The sequence below is a fragment of the Athene noctua genome, chromosome 3 (assembly GCF_965140245.1).
Source record: "Athene noctua chromosome 3, bAthNoc1.hap1.1, whole genome shotgun sequence".
In the NCBI taxonomy this organism is placed as follows: domain Eukaryota; kingdom Metazoa; phylum Chordata; class Aves; order Strigiformes; family Strigidae; genus Athene; species Athene noctua.
In genome coordinates this window covers 4,624,022-4,645,844 of record NC_134039.1, presented here as the reverse complement: position 1 = coordinate 4,645,844, position 21,823 = coordinate 4,624,022, and the positions used below count along the sequence as shown (strand labels likewise).

Here is a 21,823-nt window from a genome sequence, read left to right as displayed (position 1 = left end):
GCTGCACAGACATTTATCTAAATTGCTAGCCTGTTAGTTTGGTACAAAGTTTACTCTTAGACTGAATTTTCCATGTGCACATCAGTTCAGACTTCTAAATAACCCAAGATTTCAGTGTTCTTGGAGCTGCCTCTGCAGTGTACTGCCATGTGCAAAGAAAGGCACACACCCTTGGCTGGTTCAGCTTTTCCTCCAGGATTGAACCTGGATAGTAGTGGAACTCTGTGGCTGGTCCATCTTTAAGTGTTTCAGTCTCCCACCTTTGTTAGTTCAACCCCAGGCAGTAAATTTTCCCACCATCTTTCTTCAAATATAAGAATGGGCAGTCTATTTGGTTTAGGATTATTTTAATGGCTGTGCAGTGACCCAGATTTTAAATGAATAAAATAACTGAAGCTTCCCCACTGTGATGCTATTTTACTGCACTGTATTTTCTTTACATAAAAAAAAAAACAAACCCAAACAAACAAAAAAACACATAAAAATTGCAGTCACCTGAAATTTATTGCAAAAGGCAAGCTAAATCAGGTAAAGGAGACTGTATTAATGAATACATTGTCATGTGTGAACTTTCTTCATTCTCTCAGTAATTACATTCAGTAATATCTGAATATATTTTCACTCATTCTGAAAACTCAAGCAATCCTCTTTTAATGCATACACATAGAAGCTTAAACTGAGTTTGTGAAGATACCCAACATACAGCATTTTCTAATCTTTCTTGATTGATGCTACTGCCTTCATATTATTTTTTTAAATTTTATCAATTATTATTTCTGGAATGTGTTTGCTGTTGTTCAATATATATTAAAAAAATACCCCATCAGTAGTGATACAGTGGCATCTTATCCTTGATTTAAGACTTTAGCTGTAAAACTGTTACGTGGGCCAACAGCAGAAGAGGTACAGACACATACTGTATAACAAACTTTTCTCCCAGCTGTTTTCACTTCCTTTTCCCAGCTTCTGTCTCTGGATTTTCTACAAATATTTTCTGTGCCTTGCCCATTTCTGGTTCCTCCTGCCAGTCTGTGCTTTCTACCTAGACCTGGTCTAGTTTACTGTGTCAGATAGCTCTAGCCCCTCCTTCCTAGCCCAACATCTCTCTTTATGCCTCCACAGTCTTTCGACACATCCCTGCTCTGTATTTTCCCAGGGGCATAACTATAACAAAACAAATGAACAAACAAACAAAGTCCCCTAACATCTATTGGGGGTATGTGTGTGCAGGAAACAGGTAGGCTTTGTATAGCCCCGATCAGAAGCAGATAGACATTTAGTGCTGACTACATCATGCTATTTTCTTCTTCCTGGCTTACCAGACTCTACTGGAAAACAGGGAACTTTATGTAGAGATCTCTTATTTGGAGATCTGTCTCAAAATTGGGCAATAAAAGTGTGATTGCTGGTGTTCTCAATTCTTTTGTTTTGAGGATCTACTGAGACCACCCTTAGATTGCTGTGTTTAGAGGTGACACATGAACTGCAAGAAAATATTGTTAAATCTGAAAAGAACAATAATATGCCCCCCCAAAAAAAAAAAAAAAAAAAAAATTATAAAACTGACATGAGCCTGATATGCACGGGGTTGTTTCTTGCTGCTGACACGTGAATGAGAAGAGAAACTGTTTTCATCTGCTGGGCAACATGCTAATGCTGTGAGGGGAAAAAGTATTTGGGCACATCTAAACGATTCATGGAGATTAGTAAATAGCTGGTGGAAATTCCTAAACTTGACTCTATGCCCACAGACCATGAATTTCTCTGTGCTGTTCCCCCGGCATCCATTCTCTGAAACCTCCACTGAATGCTGAGCAGCTACTCAGCATCTGCACCACTGACACCTTTGAAGGGAGATTAGCAACCAGATGTGAGGGATTTCTACAGGGTGGACCTGAAGAGAAGACTAGGGAAGAAGCTTTGGCAACTGGTGTTTGGAGGTGGTGGAGGCCAGCCAACATGCACAGGGTAGGGAGCTGGGACTGCAGACAGAAGGTTGAGGAGCGTGCTCTCCCGGGAGCTGGGATCCGGCCAAGAGGAACAAAATGTTGTGAGTTAGGTGTGAGGTTTGCTAAAGAGGTGTCTGCAGGTATGCTGAGCATGTGGTCAAACTAATTGTGAGCTGGTAGTGATTCAAACTCACCTGACCGTAGGTCTTTTGGTGGGGATTTAGAGAAGGAAGACGAAGGAAAAACAGCTTTTCACGAAGAGACACAGGCTCTCCCCCCTGTGCACCGCCTAGGAAAACTGTTGATGATGTGCATATGATTTGGGGGCTGTTTGGAACCTTCCCGAGGCAAAATTACTGACATTAAAAGGACTTTTGTGCGAGCAGAAATGGTGGTGCAGAACAGGGCTCTTACTCAGCTACCCAGGAGGCTTCCACAGTGGGTGGTAAGCCATTGGGAGTCACCAGATGGCTGCTGAGCTCGTGATTAAGGTGTTGGGACACCAGAAGGAGTATGTTTGAAAATATATCTTGGACCACACATCATTCTGAATATGGCATTAATTTTCTGTTTTGTGAGGAGTCAGATTTATTAACAATTTGTATACTTGAAGCTTTGTGTGCTGGGCAACACACCCTGCTCTCATTATTGTTAATGGCAATAGGAAATATGCACATAACCCCCTGTGTACTGCCTAGGCAATTTGTCTCTAACAGTGTGGGTTTCTAGAAAACAAAATTAAATCATATCTGTAAGAAAAGAAAATGCTTACATCTTAACTTTATTTCACCTTAAACCTCAGCGTTTAAAAAAAAAAAAAAAAAAAAAGCCAAACGTTAAACTACTTGGTATTAATCAAATCAAGCTGGTTAAATTTGCCTTTTAGATATCTGAAATGGAACTCTGTTTTATAGCTTGAAATATTGTTTTTTAGGAAGATAAAGTTGTGAGAACCTTTGACTGATCTGTAGTAAAATATTTTACTGCAATTTCATTTGCCTGAACAAATATTTTTAGAACATTAACAGAAATGTATGGCATAAATTTCAAAGCCTATGGTATAATTTCATGTACAAATATTTATATACATGGTCCCAGGGAAGTTAAAAATGTAATGTTTTTATAGAAAATATACAATACAGCATATACTCTCCGTACAGTATATAGTATCTAAAATGGGAGAAGAGAGATGTTTCTTTCAGTATCTCCAAGAAAATAGCTTTCATATAAAATGCAGCTGATAACTGTCAGCAAACGGAAATTCTGATAAAGCAAGAAACCCAGATATAGGACTGAGATGCTTTTGATGGAGATTAGATAACATCACAGTGACTGCAACTGGAGGAACTCCGTGTGTTACAGGGGATAGCCTTTGCCTTTACTCAGTAAATCTTGTGTCCCACACATAATCCATTCAAACCTATTGCTTTCCTCAGTGAACAGTCGTAGGCTGCTACTCGCTGGGTGTTTGAGGGGAGGTTTGCAATGCAAGTTAAACCCAGCTCTGAGTCCTTGATTCAAGGCTTCAGCCATCTCCTGCTGATGTTGTCGAAACCCAAACCTGAGTTTAAGTCCCTCTGACCCTCAGCCAGCAGCCCTGAGTTGAGCACAAGGAGAGGTCCTACCTTACGTTGTGTAAATAACACTTAGATAAGCGAGCTTACACGCAGCCAGTCCAAGTACACTCATTCTCAAATCAGTGCAGGCTGCTTTCACTGCTCATTTGCCCTTCTTCCCTGCCAGACGCAGTTCCGAGACAACACTTGGTTCTCAAACCTGCCAGCCTTTACCTGTTTTTTTTTCACAAACAGCCTGTTGCAGCATGCAGAGTCACCGAGTTGAAGCAATAAGTCAGGCTGAGGCTGAGCCAACATGACAGCTCACCGCTACTGGGAGGGGCAGGTCCTACTCCAGCTGCACACCCCTTTCCTCCCTCCTCCACCCATCATGCTGTGATATTGTGCTGAGCCGATTCAGATCGGTACGTCAGCCCAAGAGCGGTCTGACAAACCCATGAACAGTCTCTGCCAGGTCATGGCAGTGAATTGCCTTAATGAGCCTGAAGAGGGGAGAGGCAACTGCCTTCCTTAAAGGAAAAAATAAAAGAAGCTTTGATAGAGTTTTAACATAACTCTAGGACATAACTAGTAGATGACTAAGAATGAGCAGGACCATGGCTATATGCAAAAAGAGTAAGAACAATGTGTTAACAAAGCCAAGCATAAAAATTTTCTGTCCTTCCATCTTACCGACGCAGTTAGGTTTTACCTGTGTGTCACGGAGCAGGTCTGGCTGCTGCTAAGGGAGGGCGAGCTGGGATCCATGGGTGGCTCCAGTGAGAGCAGTGACCTCACCGACTGGGTGTAGACCCTCAGGGTCCAAACAGTGGGCACATCTGGGGCTTCGTGATGGGTCCACTGACAGCCATAGGCAAGGAAAAAGCCAGGTCCGGGACCCAAAGGAAACAGGCTACAGTGCGGGTCTGAGGTCCGTCCAGGAGACAGGACGAGAGACAAATGCACCTACAGCTCTGGGCTGAAATGGGGCTCCAGAGCCCATGGGCAGGGGTGCGGGGACGCCCAGGTGAGGCCTCTTAGTGTCCTCAAAACCCTGAAACAGTGATGGCCTTCATAAAGTGATGCTGATTAGGGTTAGTCAGTCAGTTAGGAGAGTTTTGCTATATGCTAGCATTATTTTTATTTATTTATTTATTTACCTAGTCTGGAAATGCACATTTGGACACCAAAAGAAGTTTATCACCAAACTTGGCAGGTGGACCCTGAGCACTAGGACAGCGGGTACGTGTCTTGACATCTTGATCCAGTCTACATCTGAGCTCCTGCAAACCACCTCTTCCTCCTTCCCCTCTCTGTCCCCCACCAGCCACTGCCGTCACCCGCCCTGCAAAGTTGATTTTGCTCAGGAAATTTATCCAACAGAAAATTCTCTTTTTTTCCTCCCCCTTCAGGGTTAGTTTTCTGACAAACCAATGGCCTGACCCGAGTCAGTGTGCAGCTGTGAGGTCCGGGGTGCAAGCAGGCAATGAGATCTGCTGACCACGCAGGGACTAAGACCGCCTCCTCTCAGGAGGCACGGTAAAGCCTGACCTAACCTGATCGTGAAACACCCGTCTGAATTTGGCTTGTATTTTTAATACCCATTAAAAACCTGTTCAAAAGTCCCTTGAAGTTGCAAGAGAAAAGCTACATTAATGTATTTATTCTGTGACATTCGGTGGTCTTTGAGTACGCTCCTGCGTTGTGTTATTTACCAAGCCGCTATGATTCACGTGAAATCTAGTCTTCAAGGTGGGGAAAACCTACTAATTTTTCACAAGACTGCTCGAGGGTAACACTAGGTTATTCCTAATGATTTCAAGATTTTGGATTGTGATTACTGTTGAGTTTCTTTTAAATCAAAACGGAACAGCCTAATCTGAATATACCTCTTACTAATGAGTTCAGGACTGTGACGCTGGGCAAAAGAAATAACCCTAAACACTTTGAGGACCATTAACTTTAATGTTTGCTTGGTGACGAAAGAATAGTCCAGGCCGTGTGTCTGGACTTTGCGGTGGTTTTTTGTTGGGTTTTTTTTTTTTTTTTTAGTAGTGTGATGACTTTCATTGGGAAACATTAAAAGGTTCAAAATTAGAAAGTGCTGCTATAATGCACACTTAAATCTTGTATGGAAAAGCCTCTCGGTTTACTTCCCATCTCAAATGTTAGGGGATAGAGCAAAGCCTGAATTAAATGAGAAGTTGCTGATATTTTTATGTATTTATGCTGCTTACATAGTCCGTCAGAGTAGTTGCTGGTTTGTTTATTTTCCCCACATATATCAAGGTAGAAGGTTTTGCTGCACAAACCCAGGATTATCCCAAATAACGTTCACGATGCAGTCTGATTTTCTTCCTGAAGTTAGATACCTGTACCTTTTTATTTCAATTCTCAGTAGAAACATCGCTTCTCACAGATATATCTGGTTTTTCTCTCCCTCATTTAAAAATCCTGCATTTGATCATACTCTTCTTTGAAAGGGTTAATTTCACCTCTGCTAATATTATATGACTCTATTAGTTATTAATGCAGTCAACTCATAAACAGAGCTTAGAGGGTACTGGCCTTGGAAGAACTTTCCAGGAGACCAATATATCAAATAAATTCTGAAGTCCCTTGACCTCAGGATAGAATTACAGGTTTATAATTTACTCAACACTTACATGACCCAGAGAACAAAGGATTGCCAAGTCAGTCAAAACTAAATTACTTTTGACCTTAAATTAGTCATTTTCATGCTATTAAAACTATAGCTAAATCACTGGTGAGGTTGTTTTGAGTTTATAAATCAGGTTTGTATTTTTCCATATTTATGCTCACTATCTAGAACTATAACTATACTTTAATACATATTTAATTATTTTCTGAAAGTTACCAAACAGCTTAATTTATGGAAGTGTTTTAAGTGCGTTTGCTTATACACACATACGTGTGTCAGCAAAACGCCCAGTTCTTGTGAATAAAATAAATATATGTAATATAGATCATTAACTTATAACTGATAAGGTGGAGCAGTAAGAATCCTGTAGGATGATGCCAGATACTTATTACTGCTTGAGAGATTCTGCAGTCCTTGCTCGGGCACAGGATCAGCTCTGTCTGTTCAGCAGCCGAGGTATGACAGAGCAGTATTGTGTTGCTAACAGCATACATTGTTGATAAATGTTTGTCCCACTTTGCAGACATGCAAAAATAGTGAGGGTAACTAACTGAAGAACGTTCCCTCGACACCACTTTTAGCTGCATAATTAGGGCCCCATTTTGCAAACCTTAGTTTTGAAGATAGCTTGATACCTGTCTGCAGGCCATGTAGTTCAGTGAAATACATAATAAAAAAAATTAAAAAAAAAAATATTTTTGAAGGTGTAGGAAAGGTGTGTAAACACTTTCAGAGTTTAATGCCATGGCTGCTGGGAATGGAAAACTGAAGTTCCACCATATGACCTGAGATATTTGAAAAACAATATGCAGAGACAGTCTATTTTTTTAATACTCCCTGTGCATTTTCAATACCTCAGTAATGCAAAAAGAGTTTTCAAAAGCCTCTATAATAGTTGTGTCCCTAGGATGCCTCATACAAAAATGCAGGTTGATGGGAGCTGCTCTGGATGGAAATAAGATCTTCACTGCAGCTTTCTGAAAACTTCCGTTTCTGGAAGCTTCTGTCATGTCAGGCAGATATGAATTCCTTCGGAGTCTCTAAGCCAGAAGGAGGCATCTCCACACTGTGTTCATAAGCTCAGTGTTTGACTGAATTTGATTTTTTTAGACCGTCTTTGGTCTTGACATAACATAGACTGGAGTTGCACGCTGGTCAGCCAGGAATCCAGTCTTCAACAGGATCCTTGATTTAAAGACTGTCACAATTTATCACATAGACTAATGATTAATTTGCATTTCCTTACCAGAAATGGGTTTTAGTGATACTCATTGACTTCATATGTCCACCAGAGCTCAGCTGAAAATTGATATTTTTTATTTTTTTCCATTGCAGCTTCTGATTCAAATATTTGAAAAAAAAAAAAAAAAAAATTCTGTTTGGTTTGAACAAAGATGAACTTTTTTTTTTTTTTTTTTTTTTTTCCCCAAAACTGAAAATGCATTTCCAGTTGGATTAAATTCTTTATTTGACTCAAAAAGAAACCTTTTGCTCCTGCAGACATGCAAAAATAGCAGAGGATTAGGATGATGAAGCTCCTAGAAAATAAGGTGTCCTTCTGTCATTTAATATCATGATGGATCCACATTGTGAGAGGCTTAAATTCAATTCTTTCCTCAGTTTGAAGGGGTCTGAGCGTGTTGTTCCCCAGAAGCAGGTTCCACCATCAGATCACAGAATATTCTGGGTTTGGACGCCAAGACCTTGCAGCACATTATGGTCTTCCACTCCAAAAGGAAACACCCTCAGAGAGAGGGACTTAAACAGCCTTCTCCCATCGGCCAGTGAATTCCTTAGCCATGAAGCTGGAAGAGTTGCTTATGTTCTTTGGCTTGGTGAATATTGAGTTATTCCATGCAAAGTGGGGCAAGCCGAGCTGTGAGGAGAATGGCAGAGCCTCAGGTGACAAGGCTCTCTTCCCTGTAAATAAGGAAGAACTAGGAGAAAGAGGAAAGTGTTAGAAATAAGAGATCTAAAAAAGCACATGAAACAAACCCTAGGTGGATGGGGATTTTATGTGCTGGTTTGTTAGATAAAAATCATCTTGCACAGTTCTTTGAATATTTTCCCTGCTATAACCCAGTTCCTTACATTCTGAATTTGCAAATAATTATGTGCTCACCCGTGTTATTTCATAAAATTCATGATGCATTGAAAATATGTCATTCAATTCTCCTAAATGTCCTGAGCAGAATATTGCTCATTCTGTCATGAATGAATTTTAGAGTAAGAATGCATAGGAATTAAGAACAAATGTAGCATAGACACATCCTACTGTACAAATATGTATGGATGCCGATTTTGAAGAGCTATTTTCTCATTTTCCATTACTCTAAGAACAGTAAAAATTAGTTCTTTATTCTGTCCTTTATTCTGTTCTTTATTCTGCATAGTCCCAACAAGTGAAGAGGCCTGAGGAGTGTATGATATTGAGGTGTACATGGCCATTTTTTTTTGTAGCCAGGAATTGTGCTGTGGGTCAAACTGAACATTTCTCCTGACGTGCCAGGGAGACAACCACTCCCTCTGTAACAGAGAAAAGAGCTGCTTTAAAGACTCTGTGCTTGAAACTGTTCATCTCCTTGACCAAAAATTGCCACATTAAAAAAAAAAAAAACAAAACACAACCAAAACCCAAAAACACACACACAAACCCCCCCTGCCAAAAAAAAAAAACACAAAAACAAAACAAAACAAAAAAAAACCAATAAAAAAATAAAATAAAAAAAAAAACACCCTAGTATTTGTGAACTATTTGCCTGGATCTGTTCCCTTGAAGAAAGGCTTCAGATAAGTGATAGTATCAAGTGATAGTAAATTGATTATCACTTGTGACACTACATAGTTCAGGGAAATTATCAGCTATCACTTGTCCTCAGCTGGTTCACCAGGTTGTTAGACACATGTGATTATTCTGCTGAGAACAAATTTAAAGATGGGTTTTGGGTAGTATAAAATGGCTTTATTTTCCTTATAGTTCTCACAGCATGAGGCTTGGAAATTTGAGACAGAAAAAGACTGAAGTGATTATAATATGAATTTTAAGGTAGGGAGAGGACCTTAAAACTTGAGATTAGGGGGGCTTCATGGCTGAGAAGGCTGGTAATGAGAGAGATGAACTGTTGTGTTGTTAAATGCTAACAAAGTAGATGGTGTTCAAAAAATGTTCCAGTCTGATTCCTGGTTTGTCAGCCTCCACTTCGTGTCATGTGAAGTTAAGTAGCTTTGATTCACGGAGTGTTGTGTAAACATTTGTTGATTTCTATCTGTTCTGGTTTACAATTCTGCCCTGAGGTTCGCTTTGAGTTTCAGGTTTGGGCAAACTGAAATTGTCAAAGTAAATTCACTTTAAATTGCAATGTTTCAAGTGGTTTTGCTTCGAATCCATGCCAAACCTCAGATTTTACATAATTTCTCTTTGCATCATTTCCAAGCAAAAAAGATAAATTGTGTTCAGGCTCCTTTGGAATGGGGTTGAAGTTTCTAGGTTTATGAGCTTTCAGAAAACTAAGCCTGTAATTCATCGTCAAACCGATTCAATATTGAGAGGACTTGTTGGAGGATGGGAGGATACTGGGAAACTGCTTTATAACAGAAGTATATTGGAAGAGAAGGAAGATGTCCTTATTTCAGCTTCAAGCGGACAGATGCTCATGACCTATTTCACATTTTCGAGCACGGAAGTTTGGGGCTTGAGTATGTGAATACTTGAGCTGCTGCCTCATCTCTGCAGTAAGTTCCTTCAGATCCAAAATAAAGCCAATCGCTCAAGGACATGATAAATTTAATTTGAGGCAACATCTATATGTCTGTTCCTTGGATAAAAAAAATTAAATTCCACTTCAGTGGGAGTCTTGATAGAAGTTTTTATTTCATTCTTACACAGAACTTCCAAGAGGAGTTCTCAGATTGTTGTCAGAGAACAATCAGTGGAAATGTATCCAATGAAATAAAGATCCTTTGTTGGGTTTTTGTTGTTGTTTGAACATATTTCTGTATCTAGATCTTAAAAACAGCCTTCAGCATTGCTGACATAATTAATTGCTTGTATTAAGTGTTCTAATTACAGCAATTCAGGTGGTTAGCCACCTAAGTGAGTGCATAATTATTTAGAAACACTTTTGATTGCAGAACTGGTATCCTCAAGGCCCAATTAAAAAAAAGCAAACAAACAAAACACACACAAAAAAATCAAACCCCAGAAGGCTGAGACTCTGAAGCACTGATACTAACAGCTATTATCCTGTTAATTAGATCACCTCATGTGTACTCAGTACTGTATGGAAATCTTCTGCTTCTATCAGATCTTCATTTGCTAATAACTTTGAGCTGATGATCTGTCAAGTGTAAATTCTTTAAAATTCTTTAAAGTGGAGTTTTTCCATGAGAAAACTTTGCGGGGGAGAGGGAATTTTATTAATTTGATTTTATAACAGAAGGAGTCAAAACAAAATTCATTTGATGCAGGCACAGTTCAGAACACTGTGATTAGTGGAAAATTGTCAAAGTTAATCCTGTACCAGTATTTGAACTGGATCTGCCCAGCACAGTCTGCCGTTTCATAGGATTCATAGCATGGATGTGCTGTTCTAGTAGCCTGTAAACCAGTTTACATCTTCTGTAATGCATGTGGTCTTCATTTTGCACCAGATGGTGCAGTATAGAGTATATATCTTCAGGGCAGACTCCCAGTCACTAGGAGGAGAAAGGGCATAAACCAGATAAAATGCATTAATTTTATAAAGGGATAAAATATTTCCTTTTTGGAAACAAATGTGTATTAAAATGGGTCAAAATGAAACATATTATCATTTCAGGCTCAAATGCTTTCAGAGTATTTTGTTTCATAATGACTTTTAAAATATTTTTCCTGTGAGTTAGGATGGAAACAAAGACAGGAAAATCAGAACTCCCCAGAGCATGAAGACACAGATTTCCTCACTTACTTGGAAAAAAAAATTTTTCCTGTTCTTTAGTAGTAAGTCATGAGCAATTGGTATATGAACACTTTCTGCACATTCACTGGCTGATATAAAGGCCTGCTAGAAAAAAAAAAAAAAATGCCAAGAGATAGCATCTTTTCCTGAAGGTAAAGAAAAAATGCACAAACTTTGAACAGAAATTAGTTTCTCAATGAGCAAATGAAATCTCTTGAAATAAGGAGCTCAGCAAAATTTCTGGTTTCAGTGATAGTTTTGCCCAAGTGATGCTTGCAACTTTTAGCAGGACGTTTATTTCTGTAGTAAACTATTGATAAGCACTGCATAGTTTCAGTATTAGGCAAGCAAGGCCTGTAAGATCTTTATGCATCTTCTTACATGAAATACAGAGTGGAAAAATAATAAGTGCCTGTGGCCGCACAAAGTTCCCTGTGAGGTTCTGTGAGTATGATCACTGTTGTTTGAAAACTAGTTTATAGATGCTAAAATTAAAAAAAAAAAAAAAAAAAAAAAAAATCATGATTTTTTTATCTGGTTTTGAAATGCCAGTTCTTCTACCGGCAAAGTGATAATTCTTTCTTGGCACATGGGTTTGTAGAAACTCGTGTTGGAGCTCTCAATTGGCTGTGACTTGGTAATGGGAGCTCACAAGGCTGTTGTGAGAATATCCGTGTTTTTGACAAGACCTTTGAAAGGCAAATATTAAGATGATCAGATGGTCAGTTTTAGAAGCAGCCTTCGAGAATATTTTCTGCTGGTATAAACTGGTGACTGTCTACCAAAACTGGATACAAGACATTCAGGGAGAACAAGGTGTTTTTAATTTAAAGACATTCAGGGAGAACAAGGTGTTTTTAATTTAAAATGGCTGGTTTCAGTGACTCACACTGTCGTAATCTCGTACTCACAGATACAGAGGTGTGTGTACCCGAGCACTCTGTCCACCATCCCGTCTCCCAGCTGCACGTATCCAAGTGGGCTGCACAGGATTTCTTGCAGTTGTGTGGAGGGCCAAGTAGGGCTCTATTGAGTCTCCACATCGTGTCTGCTGGGACCTCCTCAGGGTGGCAACCAGGTGCCACTGAACCTTTGTTGCCTTCGGGACCTGACATTGATTGGGATCTTTTACCTCTCTGTGCTCTCCCACCTCTGGGAATCATTAGGATTTATTCTTTGTACTCCTTACTAGGTGTGTCTTAAGACTCCAGCCTTGTTGTGTATTTTCCCACCGTCACCTATTAGTGGCTGGAGTCCTTTTTCAGTCTAAGCAGAGGCAGTTCCTGATTGTACCTGCTCGTTTGTGTTCCTGAACTGGGTATCTTCAGAAGATGCTCTTAAATGCTCTGTGACACTGGTGGTCTAAGTCCCACGAGCACCTGACATCCTCATGGGGCTTTTTGTGCTGGTTTTCCCCTTTCTGACATTTCCACGTGCAGACCTTCCCATTCATTCTCCATTCCTGCCAGTCTAAGCATTTCCATTTTGAATCTCTGTAATTACTGATAGCATGACTTAAACCACAGGCAGAAAAATAATGATAAAAATGTTTTAGGACTTCAGTCTCTGCTTTCGATTCCCCAGAAAGCAGTAATTTCTCTCTTCCTACACTAGAGCCTGGTCTCCCAGCCAGGCCAGAGGCAGAGAATCTGGCACCACCAAAGGTCGCTGGGAGAAAGACAGGGCTGGAAAAGGGTAAGATTGCTGCTACTCCATTTGGAGAGAGGATCCTCAAAGCTGAATAGTGACAAATTTAAATAAAAAATAAGGCACTTTTTAACAGTATATAAAGGTCTCTATATCAAGGCCAGATGCCTTTCTGGAAAGTTACTTTAGTCCTACACAAGGTTTTTGGCTCAGGGCAAGGGCAGCTGTGTGAAATGCAATCCCCTGCACTGTTGAGCAGGTCACGTTCACGATCTAATGGTCCTGTTTGGCTTCGGATGCTGTGGATGTGTTTGCATTGCTGAGTATCTGGTGAACGGGAGCTCATTCCCAAACAGGTTGCTCAGGAGAGGAGTAACAGAGGTTGCAAAGCTGGAGAGGGGAGATTGCTTTGGAAAATAGACCCTGTTTAGGGGGCAGTGACGTGGCAGTTTACCCCAAGCCTGCAGATCAGTGTCCCTTGTTCCTTATCATCATTAAGAGAAAAACATGTCACTACTCTTTTTTATATTTTTTTTTTTTTCTGCTGAGTCATTCTAGAGATAAAATCCATCTTCGTCTGGGACTGCTAATTACCTTAAAATCCTCAGTGAAGTAAGCCTCATGACACCTCCACAACATAGGTTTTACACTTACAGACATTTTACATTTATAGACATATAAACTAGAGTATAGCCAGGTAAAAGGACTTGCACAAGATCACCCAGAGAGACAGAGGCCAGTTAAATCAATCAGTTCAAGAACCCAGGAGTTGTGTTTCCATAGCCCCTGCTGTAACTACTAAATCACAAGAGCTACTAAGGAAAAATCCTGCCAAAAGCCACTGGTTTTTTGTTTTTTAAAACCACAAGAAGCATTTTGCTCAATTCCACAGGGTCTCTCACTAGAACTTGGTGCAGATTAATTCATTACTTATTTTTTAAAAGAAATGTAAAGCCTTGGGCAGCCCAAAAGCCATTGAAGTTTTAATTCTCAGAACTATTCCCTGACTTGACTGTTATCCAGTTCCTATTCAGGCAAGATAGGAATTAAGATTAATGACCCCAAACAAACTGGTATTTCAGAGAATCAGTCTTTGCCAGGCATTATATTCTCATGACAGAAAATCATTGAGGCATAAATACAGCGCTCAGCCATTGGTGTATATTAACAACACCACGTTGTTCCCATAAATGCTGAATACAGTGAAGAGGAAAATGAAGTATTAAAGTTCATTAATTTGGGTTGTGGCACTTTTTAAAGTGAGCAAACCAGAGCCCATCGAATAAGGCTCTATCATTCTGTTTGGATTCCAGAAAGGCACTTCCACTGCTGGGAGGTTGGTTGGGCTCGGTGATGGCTGTCTCTGCAGTACCTTTTACTAGCTAGGCATTCAGTTCTGTTGGCATTTTTTTAAATGTCAAATCGATGAAGACCACATCTGAAGGAGAGAGAAGTGAAAATAATACCTTTATCTGGTAGGATCAGCAGCTGTTGTAATATGTGGGGTAAAAACATGTCATTGCCTGCTGGCGTTTGTCCACCTCCCAAGAAGTGTGGTTGGTTGTGGCTAGTGTCTCTTTTCTAAGCAAATGAGAACTGGAGTGGGGACAAGAGTATTTCACCTGTCCTGGGACCAGAAGTTGTCATGGTACAGCGTTTATACAGGAAGTTATTGTGGCAATTTCTAGAAGCTGCTTGCTCAGAAAAAAAAAAAAAAACACAAAAAAACACACCAAAACACGTTTCTGTGTTTGTATTTCCACACTGAAAAGACATCCCTCTGATATCATCTTGTTTGTTCTGACACTGCAGGAATAATGGAAGAAATGGCAGAAGAGAGACCGGGCACTTTTATTTTGCTGCCAACAAAACATAGAAGAAAGATGTAACCAAAATACCAATGGTTACTTGAGTTCTCAGAGACAGTTCAGCAGATGAATTGTTGTTCAAGGGCAGTTGGGCTCCCAGACACAAGAGCATTCTGTAGTAAGCTTAATTACTCATTTTAATTATGCATTTTAATTAGCAAGGGACTAACACAGAGCTTTTCTCCCACTTTCTCAATAAACCCACTCTGTAATATTACAGAACAAACTTGTAACTGAAAACTCCAACTGTCTAGGGATGAGATAAACAACTCAAAGTTCAAGGGGTTTTCTTCCTCATTAAATTACATTCAGTGAGCAGGTTACATCTACCTCTGATTATTTTCAGGAGCTTTCTACTTTTTTTATTCTGTTCATGGACAACATCAAGAAAACACCCTTCATTGCTGCTTCTCCCAGGGGTGCTTCCTCTGCCAATATATTGTCTTCCAGTTGCTCCCCATAAATGATGTCCTAGTTCTTCTAACAGTTTCTCCTCAGAGCTCTTCTTCTGTCCCTGCACTATCCGTCTTCCCTGCCCCAATCCCTTGGAGCACCGCTGTAGGAAATCTGCTTTCTTTCTTGTTCACTTCAGGGAAGGCCACGTTAGAGAGGCAAGTAGAAGCAGAGGCAATCGCATTCTGGAATGAATTCAGAGAGGCAGCAGCGTATATGGTGATGGATGGATGGAGATAGCAAATGCCACAAAACCTTCCACAAAATAACCAGATGCCAGAATGCAGCCCCTCCATTGAACATGTCACTTCTGCACTCTTTCCTACCTTTGCCTGGGACTGTACCTGCTGAGGAGGGATTTGCAGGATCTGCAGCATTCCTTCATAAATTGAGGCTGTCAGCAGAGCTTGATGAAGCCAAATAGGCCTCCAGGCTGCTCTGTTTTGAGAGAAGCCAATCCTAATTTATTTATAGTTTTGAGCCAAACATGGGCTTGAAAAGAAAAGGTTCAGATAAGGATATGGTTAGAATAGAGATGAGGTAGGTTTAAGGTGGGACTATGTTTCGGAATAAAGGGAAAAATAAAGCTATGCCAACATTTTCTGAAATGTTTTCTCAGGTTTCAGTGAAAATAGCATCTTATAAAATTTCCATCACGTAAGTGGTGGAAATTGTCCAGGAGTATCTGTTTTTCACAAGGCTTTGATGAAATGTTACAAGACTGGAAACCTCTCCTGCTATATTTCTGTTGTACTTCTCTGCTGCTCCTGGCTTGAGGTGAGCTCTGGAATCAGAATCATCGCCTGACATTTCCAGGTGTTTGCATGTCAGATTCAAGCTGCCACCTTCTCTTAACTCAAGTGGTTTAAAAGTCTCAGAGCATTTTGTCCAGCTTTGCTTCACTGAAAGCAATACTAATTTTATTTTCATTTGTTGGTAGGAAGATTTTTGTTGTTGTTTTTTCACTGGGACATTGTAACTTCCCTCAGTATTTATAAACTTCTTTTACGATTCTTATGATGGATACCATCTATCTCCACCATGTCTCCGTTAATAGAAGGTCCACATAGTGCACGTGACTGCATATAGACTGCTGCGCCTGTCTGTAATAAACTCTTTAATTTTATGTACTTTATGATTTCTGTTTTCCCACCCTTCTTTTCCCCCCAATTTATTGGTGCATACTACCCATACGACAGGATAATTACACAGTCTAGTTCCATTCGAATATAGGTGATATTAATCTCTGCTAAATATTGCCCTTCAGTAACAGTGGGAATCTGCAGTTTAATGAAAAATCTCACCTCGGAAAGCGAGCAGTCTGTGCTATGTGCATCTGGAGACAAAAAGCACCCTGTGATTCCAACATTTCATGTTTTGTATTGATTCTGGTAATGCTTTCAGTGCAAATAAGGCTTGCTTTATATTTTGCCTAATAAAATATCAGCCCATTTGAGATAACTGTACATGAGAAAAATTAAAGTTATGACTGAGAATCGAAGTTCTTTCCCAGAAACAGAGCTGGAAAGTGAATAATCTTAATCAAATGTGATGGGAAAACAAAAAGGCAGATGGAGGGCTGAGCTTCTCAAATAACTTCTCTACATTTCAGTTGCCATCACTGACCTAGTCGCTGTTTGTGCTGGCTTAGAAACTAATGTCAAGTGAACAACTCCAGAATAGATGATGCTGTATGTTACTGTGGGCAGGAGTTACAACATTATCCAATGATCAGTATTAAAATAAAGTTAGTGTGACTTTATATGTGTTTTCCCGCTAAGCAATCAAAACGTAACAAACGAACGAAGCTCAGCAGTAATCCAAGTCCTGTAAGTGTGTATCCTCAAACCAGTTTTGCAAATTGGGCCAGAGAGCTCTAACTGACCTTGCTGAAGCGGCCTTTATTTTCCACAGTTCATGATCAAAGCAGTTACGTTACACTGAATAGCTCTTTTAATTCACGACACCTGAATAAACGGCAGGAAAACCAGCCTGGAATGCACGTTCCACTATCTGCAGCCGTTGTGCAGGACAGCCTGAATAGTCCTTCCCTTTGGCTCTACACCGAAATGAACCTGATTAAAAAAAATGCTTCTGGACTGAAAGGTACATCACCCTGATAACAAGCTTGTTTGGAGATGAGCTGTGTCTCAGCATGGCCTGGAATAGTTGTAACTTTGCCTGGGTTTAGGGTCTGTTTCCATATCTGTTTTTCACTTAAAATATTCCCTGGTTGTTCCAAAGCACATTAAGCTGAAAGTTATCAGACTCCATACAAAAGAAGAAGAAAAAGAGTAGGTCTGAACTGGCCAACACAAACTTTTAACAAACAGAGTAATATAAAAAAAATAAAAGAAATAAAATCCCTGTGGATAGTTTCCAGAGTTGCTTTGGATTTGATCATCTCTCTTTCCTCCTTCAGTTATTCTCAACTGAAAATGTTTGGCTTCTTTGGCTTAGGCTACTGCCTTTCTACAGTTTTTTAAAAAAAAACCAAAACAAACCATACAAGTGTCTTAAATGCATCCAAGTGTTTTTAAGGTAGAAGTAGTGACTTTTCACGGTGCTCTCTGAGCCACAAGCCGAGGAGCAAACCTGGGGCTGGCAGTGCCTCCTTGGCGCAGGGCTCTCCTGCCAGGCCCTGAAGCCACATGGGTTTAGTCAAACCCTGCAGAGGGGAAGGTCGAGCCAGCCAGCAAAGAGGGGCCCCTTTCCCCCTCACCCTCTAGAATAATTGCCGGTGAGTTACTCAACATCAGACCAGGGTGGGGACTCCTTTGTTAACATACATGTTCCAGGCTCTCCACCCACTCCTCTTTTTCCCTGCCCTACCACAGGCATATGAGAGCCCAGGAGTCCAGACTAGGAAAGACTCATTGTACTTAAGAATGGGTTGGACTGCTTTTGAAATCGAGCATCCTGCTGAGCAGTCAGTTAAGAGAGAGGTGAGGAACACAACGCTGTTTTGCAAACAGGTCCAAGGCCTGGGTCCTACTTAAAAACATAGTTATAGATGATTATATAAATCTATATGTAGATAATTTATGGATCCAAGTATACTTCAGCAGACATCTCATGGTATCCATTATAGTCACAGATGTTACAAGCTTCCATTACTAATTTTTTTATGTGCTCATAACTTTCCGAAATCCTGATCACTTCTGTTGAAATGTCATTTTGTTCTCCTTTTCAGTCTTTTGGGGGAAGGTTTTAACAAAACCTTCTTACCTGTTGCTTAGGTTAAAAGATGGGAAACTATGTTGTCTGTCAATAAAACTCTAACCATGTTCTTTTGAGCAAAACAAACACAAAAACCAACCCGCCCAATAGTGACACCCCACCTCAGCATGGACCCTTATGAAGTCTAGCTTTTATGCTTGGGTTTATGGGTAAAGCTTTTAAACAATTTAAATTATTTTAAAAATGTGCTGGAAAGCATTTCTGTGTGCGTGTGTGTGTGTGCCACTGCCCTCTGCTGCACAGAGGCAGCAGAGCTTGGCTGCCTTCACAGGGACACCCACTGATATTCCTACTTAGAGCAAGGGCTTAGGTCCTACTGACTTCATTTGAGAGCTAGAGATATGAAAGCTGTTAAATCTTCACCTCCATGGGAGTTAGGCACCATAATACCTGTGAAGATCTGTCTCTGTCTTCTGTCAGTAGAAAATGCCACAAGGAAGGAGTGTGCAAGTGCGGTGTCTACCACAGCCCCCTTGGGTGATTGTTTCATGGGTCACATAACAAAATATCTAGAAGAACCACCGCAAGCAGTGTTGTGTTTCTACTGAGCATTACTAAAGCATGACCTAAAGCATCTCTGGCCTTTTGTTCTCTCCTGTTCTATGCTTTTGGCATGTTACAGACTGACACGCTCAAGACGGAAAGGGTTTTGCCTCATCCAAGGTTTTGGGCTAAAATAAAAAGTTTAGCAGGATAAATGTGTTGGGCTAAATACAGGGATGAATGTAACCTGGACAATAATAGCTGTAATTATCCATTCTGGACATTTGGGCTAGGAAACTATGAAAATCATCTAAAATCTCCAAAAATGTTTAGGATCACTGTCAGCCACAATGGCCCGTCCAGAGGATAGCTCTGCTTACCGTACAAACAGGGAGTTTAACTCATCTAGAGCTGCTCTCTCTCATTTAGAGCTGTTATGCCCCTTATGGATTTATTGAGGCAATTAAGATAACACATCCAGATATCTCAGTCTGTGGATTTGCACCTTTTCACACTTTTTTCCGTTAAAGCCAGGTGTCATGTATCTCTGTCCCTCAATTTAATACTACTGACCATCAAATCTGAACAGCAATTTACTCCTTTTTCAAAATTTGCTCCCAATAGGATTGGTGACAATTTTGCCAGTTGGAACAGGCCAATATCAAGTGCTTTTGAATTAGAGTTGGGTGATTTTCTTTGCTCTATTTCACAAATAAATACCTTTTCTCTATAAAAGTGAGACCTGTTCAACTGTGAGCCAGGTTCCAAGAGTCAGCCTCATGGTTTTGGACACTTAAACTTCATAACACGTTGGAAAACTTTCTATAGCTCTGATTTTTGCTGAAGGAGGGGAGTTAGGAGGAAATTACTGCCTTGGTCTGTTTCCATCTCTGACTTCTTTAAGCTTATCTATTTAAGGCTGTTTAAACAACGCATGAACTGTCTCATATGGATTACCCTAAAAAAAGCCCCTCTTAAGTGTATATATGCAGTCTTACATCATTTAGAGGAAGGGGATAATTTCAAGCTTTTATCTTAACTGGTACACCAAGGAGGTAGGGTAAACCCTAAACCTTAAATTGTCATTCTTTTCTGGTTATAAATATATATATGTTACTTGTATGGGCTGAGAGACAAAGATTTCTCTATCAAGTATGTGCCATTTACAAGCAGAATGTTGTCTCCATTCTAGTCACCAGCCACAGGAGCTCAGCTGGGGCACTGAGTCTCAAGCTGAGAGCTTTTCTTTCACCATAATAAACGTCCTGTAGGCTAAACTACTGGTAGTCCATCAGTGGCACTTCTGAAATCCCTTTGATGGGCTTACACAGACGCAAAGATCCGTTCTTAGCGATGCTGTTGATGGTATACAACAAGGATGGTTCTTGAATCGTGCTCACCCTGTATTGTCTTCTGTGTTTGCACGTGTGAGTGTATATATTTGGGCATGTGCATGAAGATACATCGATATTTGCAGTGTGAGGATATATGTAGTATAGACACCTGAGTTTCACACATGTTTGTGCATGGATTTACTATCAAACTGGGCCTTGAAATCCAAAGAGCAAGAAAAAGCTACTGAAAGCTTATTTTGAAAACACTGTTCCTGTGGCTGTAGTATCTCACCCAATCAAAAACACTAATTTTAGCCAAGAGAAATTATGAAAATGAGGAACTACGCTAATTCTTAAATACAGGCCCTGTTTATTTGGCTTTTATCACTTCACTTTGAATTAATACATGTAATCTTTCCGCTTTTTAAAGGCTTTTTCTCTAAACTGTAGCATCCAAGGAGGTGGCGTAGCCAATGCTTCCTCTTCCCAGTCAGATACACTGGGAAGAGTTGGCAGACTGTGTTTTCAGCAGACTTGAGAATCTTGCTGGCAGGCTTTCCTAGGGTTATCATCACGTATCAAAGATGCTGTCTGCATAGAACATAGGTTTCCTAACAATGCAGCTTCCTGGGAAGGAAAATTTTGTTTTCTTTAGTTCGCTTATTTTGAATGAATGAAGAAGTCCATGGGGAAGGAGTCAGTCCTTAAATAAAATACTTGTTCTTATAATTGCCATGTTCCTGCTTCCTCTATACCTGTCCAAAATTCACAGTAAATAAGGAGGTGTGGTAATTAATTGCCAGCCAAGTGGCACAATTAATGTTTTGCAAATATCCTCTGGGTGAAGTGATATTTCTGAGTTATAATAAGTCCAGTTCTGTGTTTGAATACCAATACAGTCAGCCACACGCACACATACGTGCATATCGAGAGGGTGTGTTGTGCTTTTTTTTTTTTTTTTTTAGGTGTGATACTTCCATTTTTCTTTCCTTCCTAGAGAATTCAAAGTACTTTTAACAGACTTAATTTCTGTGCAGTGTGGCTCATGGGCAAACACTTAATAAATTAAGAAATGCAGTTATGGTTCTAAAAATGTTTCACATTCTTCAGAGTGATGCCAGTTGTATGCATTGAGAGTAATCCCATCTAATCCTCTCCACATGTATTACCTCTGTACACCTGCTTTCATTGTCTCGCTTATCACTTTTTTATACTTAGAACCACAACATGCAGGAGGGTAAAGCAACAGATCAAAATACACATGCACACACAGTGGTTTATGCTGCAATTCTGCACTGTGGACATAAAACATATTTGTAGATTTTGGTGCTTAGAGTCCGTATCTTCCATTAACATATTTTTCCTACTTTTTGTTTTTTCCCCCCACTGATCTATGTCTGTTTGTCCTTCTTGGCAGATTAACTGAAGCACATCGAACAGCTGTAAAAGTCATCAGGAGAATGCAGTATTTTGTAGCCAGGAGAAAATTTCAGGTAAGCAGCACCATTAACCATAAGTACAATTTGAAAGCTTAAGTATATATGACACTGAATGTGCTCTGAGAGCGGACTTGTCTTTGTGCATGTGATTGTAATACATCAAAGGTATTGTTTAGGCTCTTGGCCTCGCACTTACTGTATGTGGATTTTTTCACAGCGTGGGCAAAACTATCAACTATCCATGGGTATAGTACG

General features: G+C 40.1%; 1 protein-coding gene across 2 annotated transcripts in view; it reads left to right on the top strand.

The window, feature by feature from the left end:
• The window catches only part of LOC141958853 (potassium voltage-gated channel subfamily KQT member 1-like), a 513,504-nt gene that overhangs the window by 264,277 nt on the left and 227,404 nt on the right, over positions 1-21,823 (top strand). For both annotated transcript variants that reach the window (XM_074901810.1, XM_074901811.1), the window contains one exon: positions 21,547-21,622. In XM_074901810.1, the coding sequence (XP_074757911.1) occupies positions 21,547-21,622 (76 nt within the window). The remainder of the gene's footprint in view (positions 1-21,546; positions 21,623-21,823) is intronic.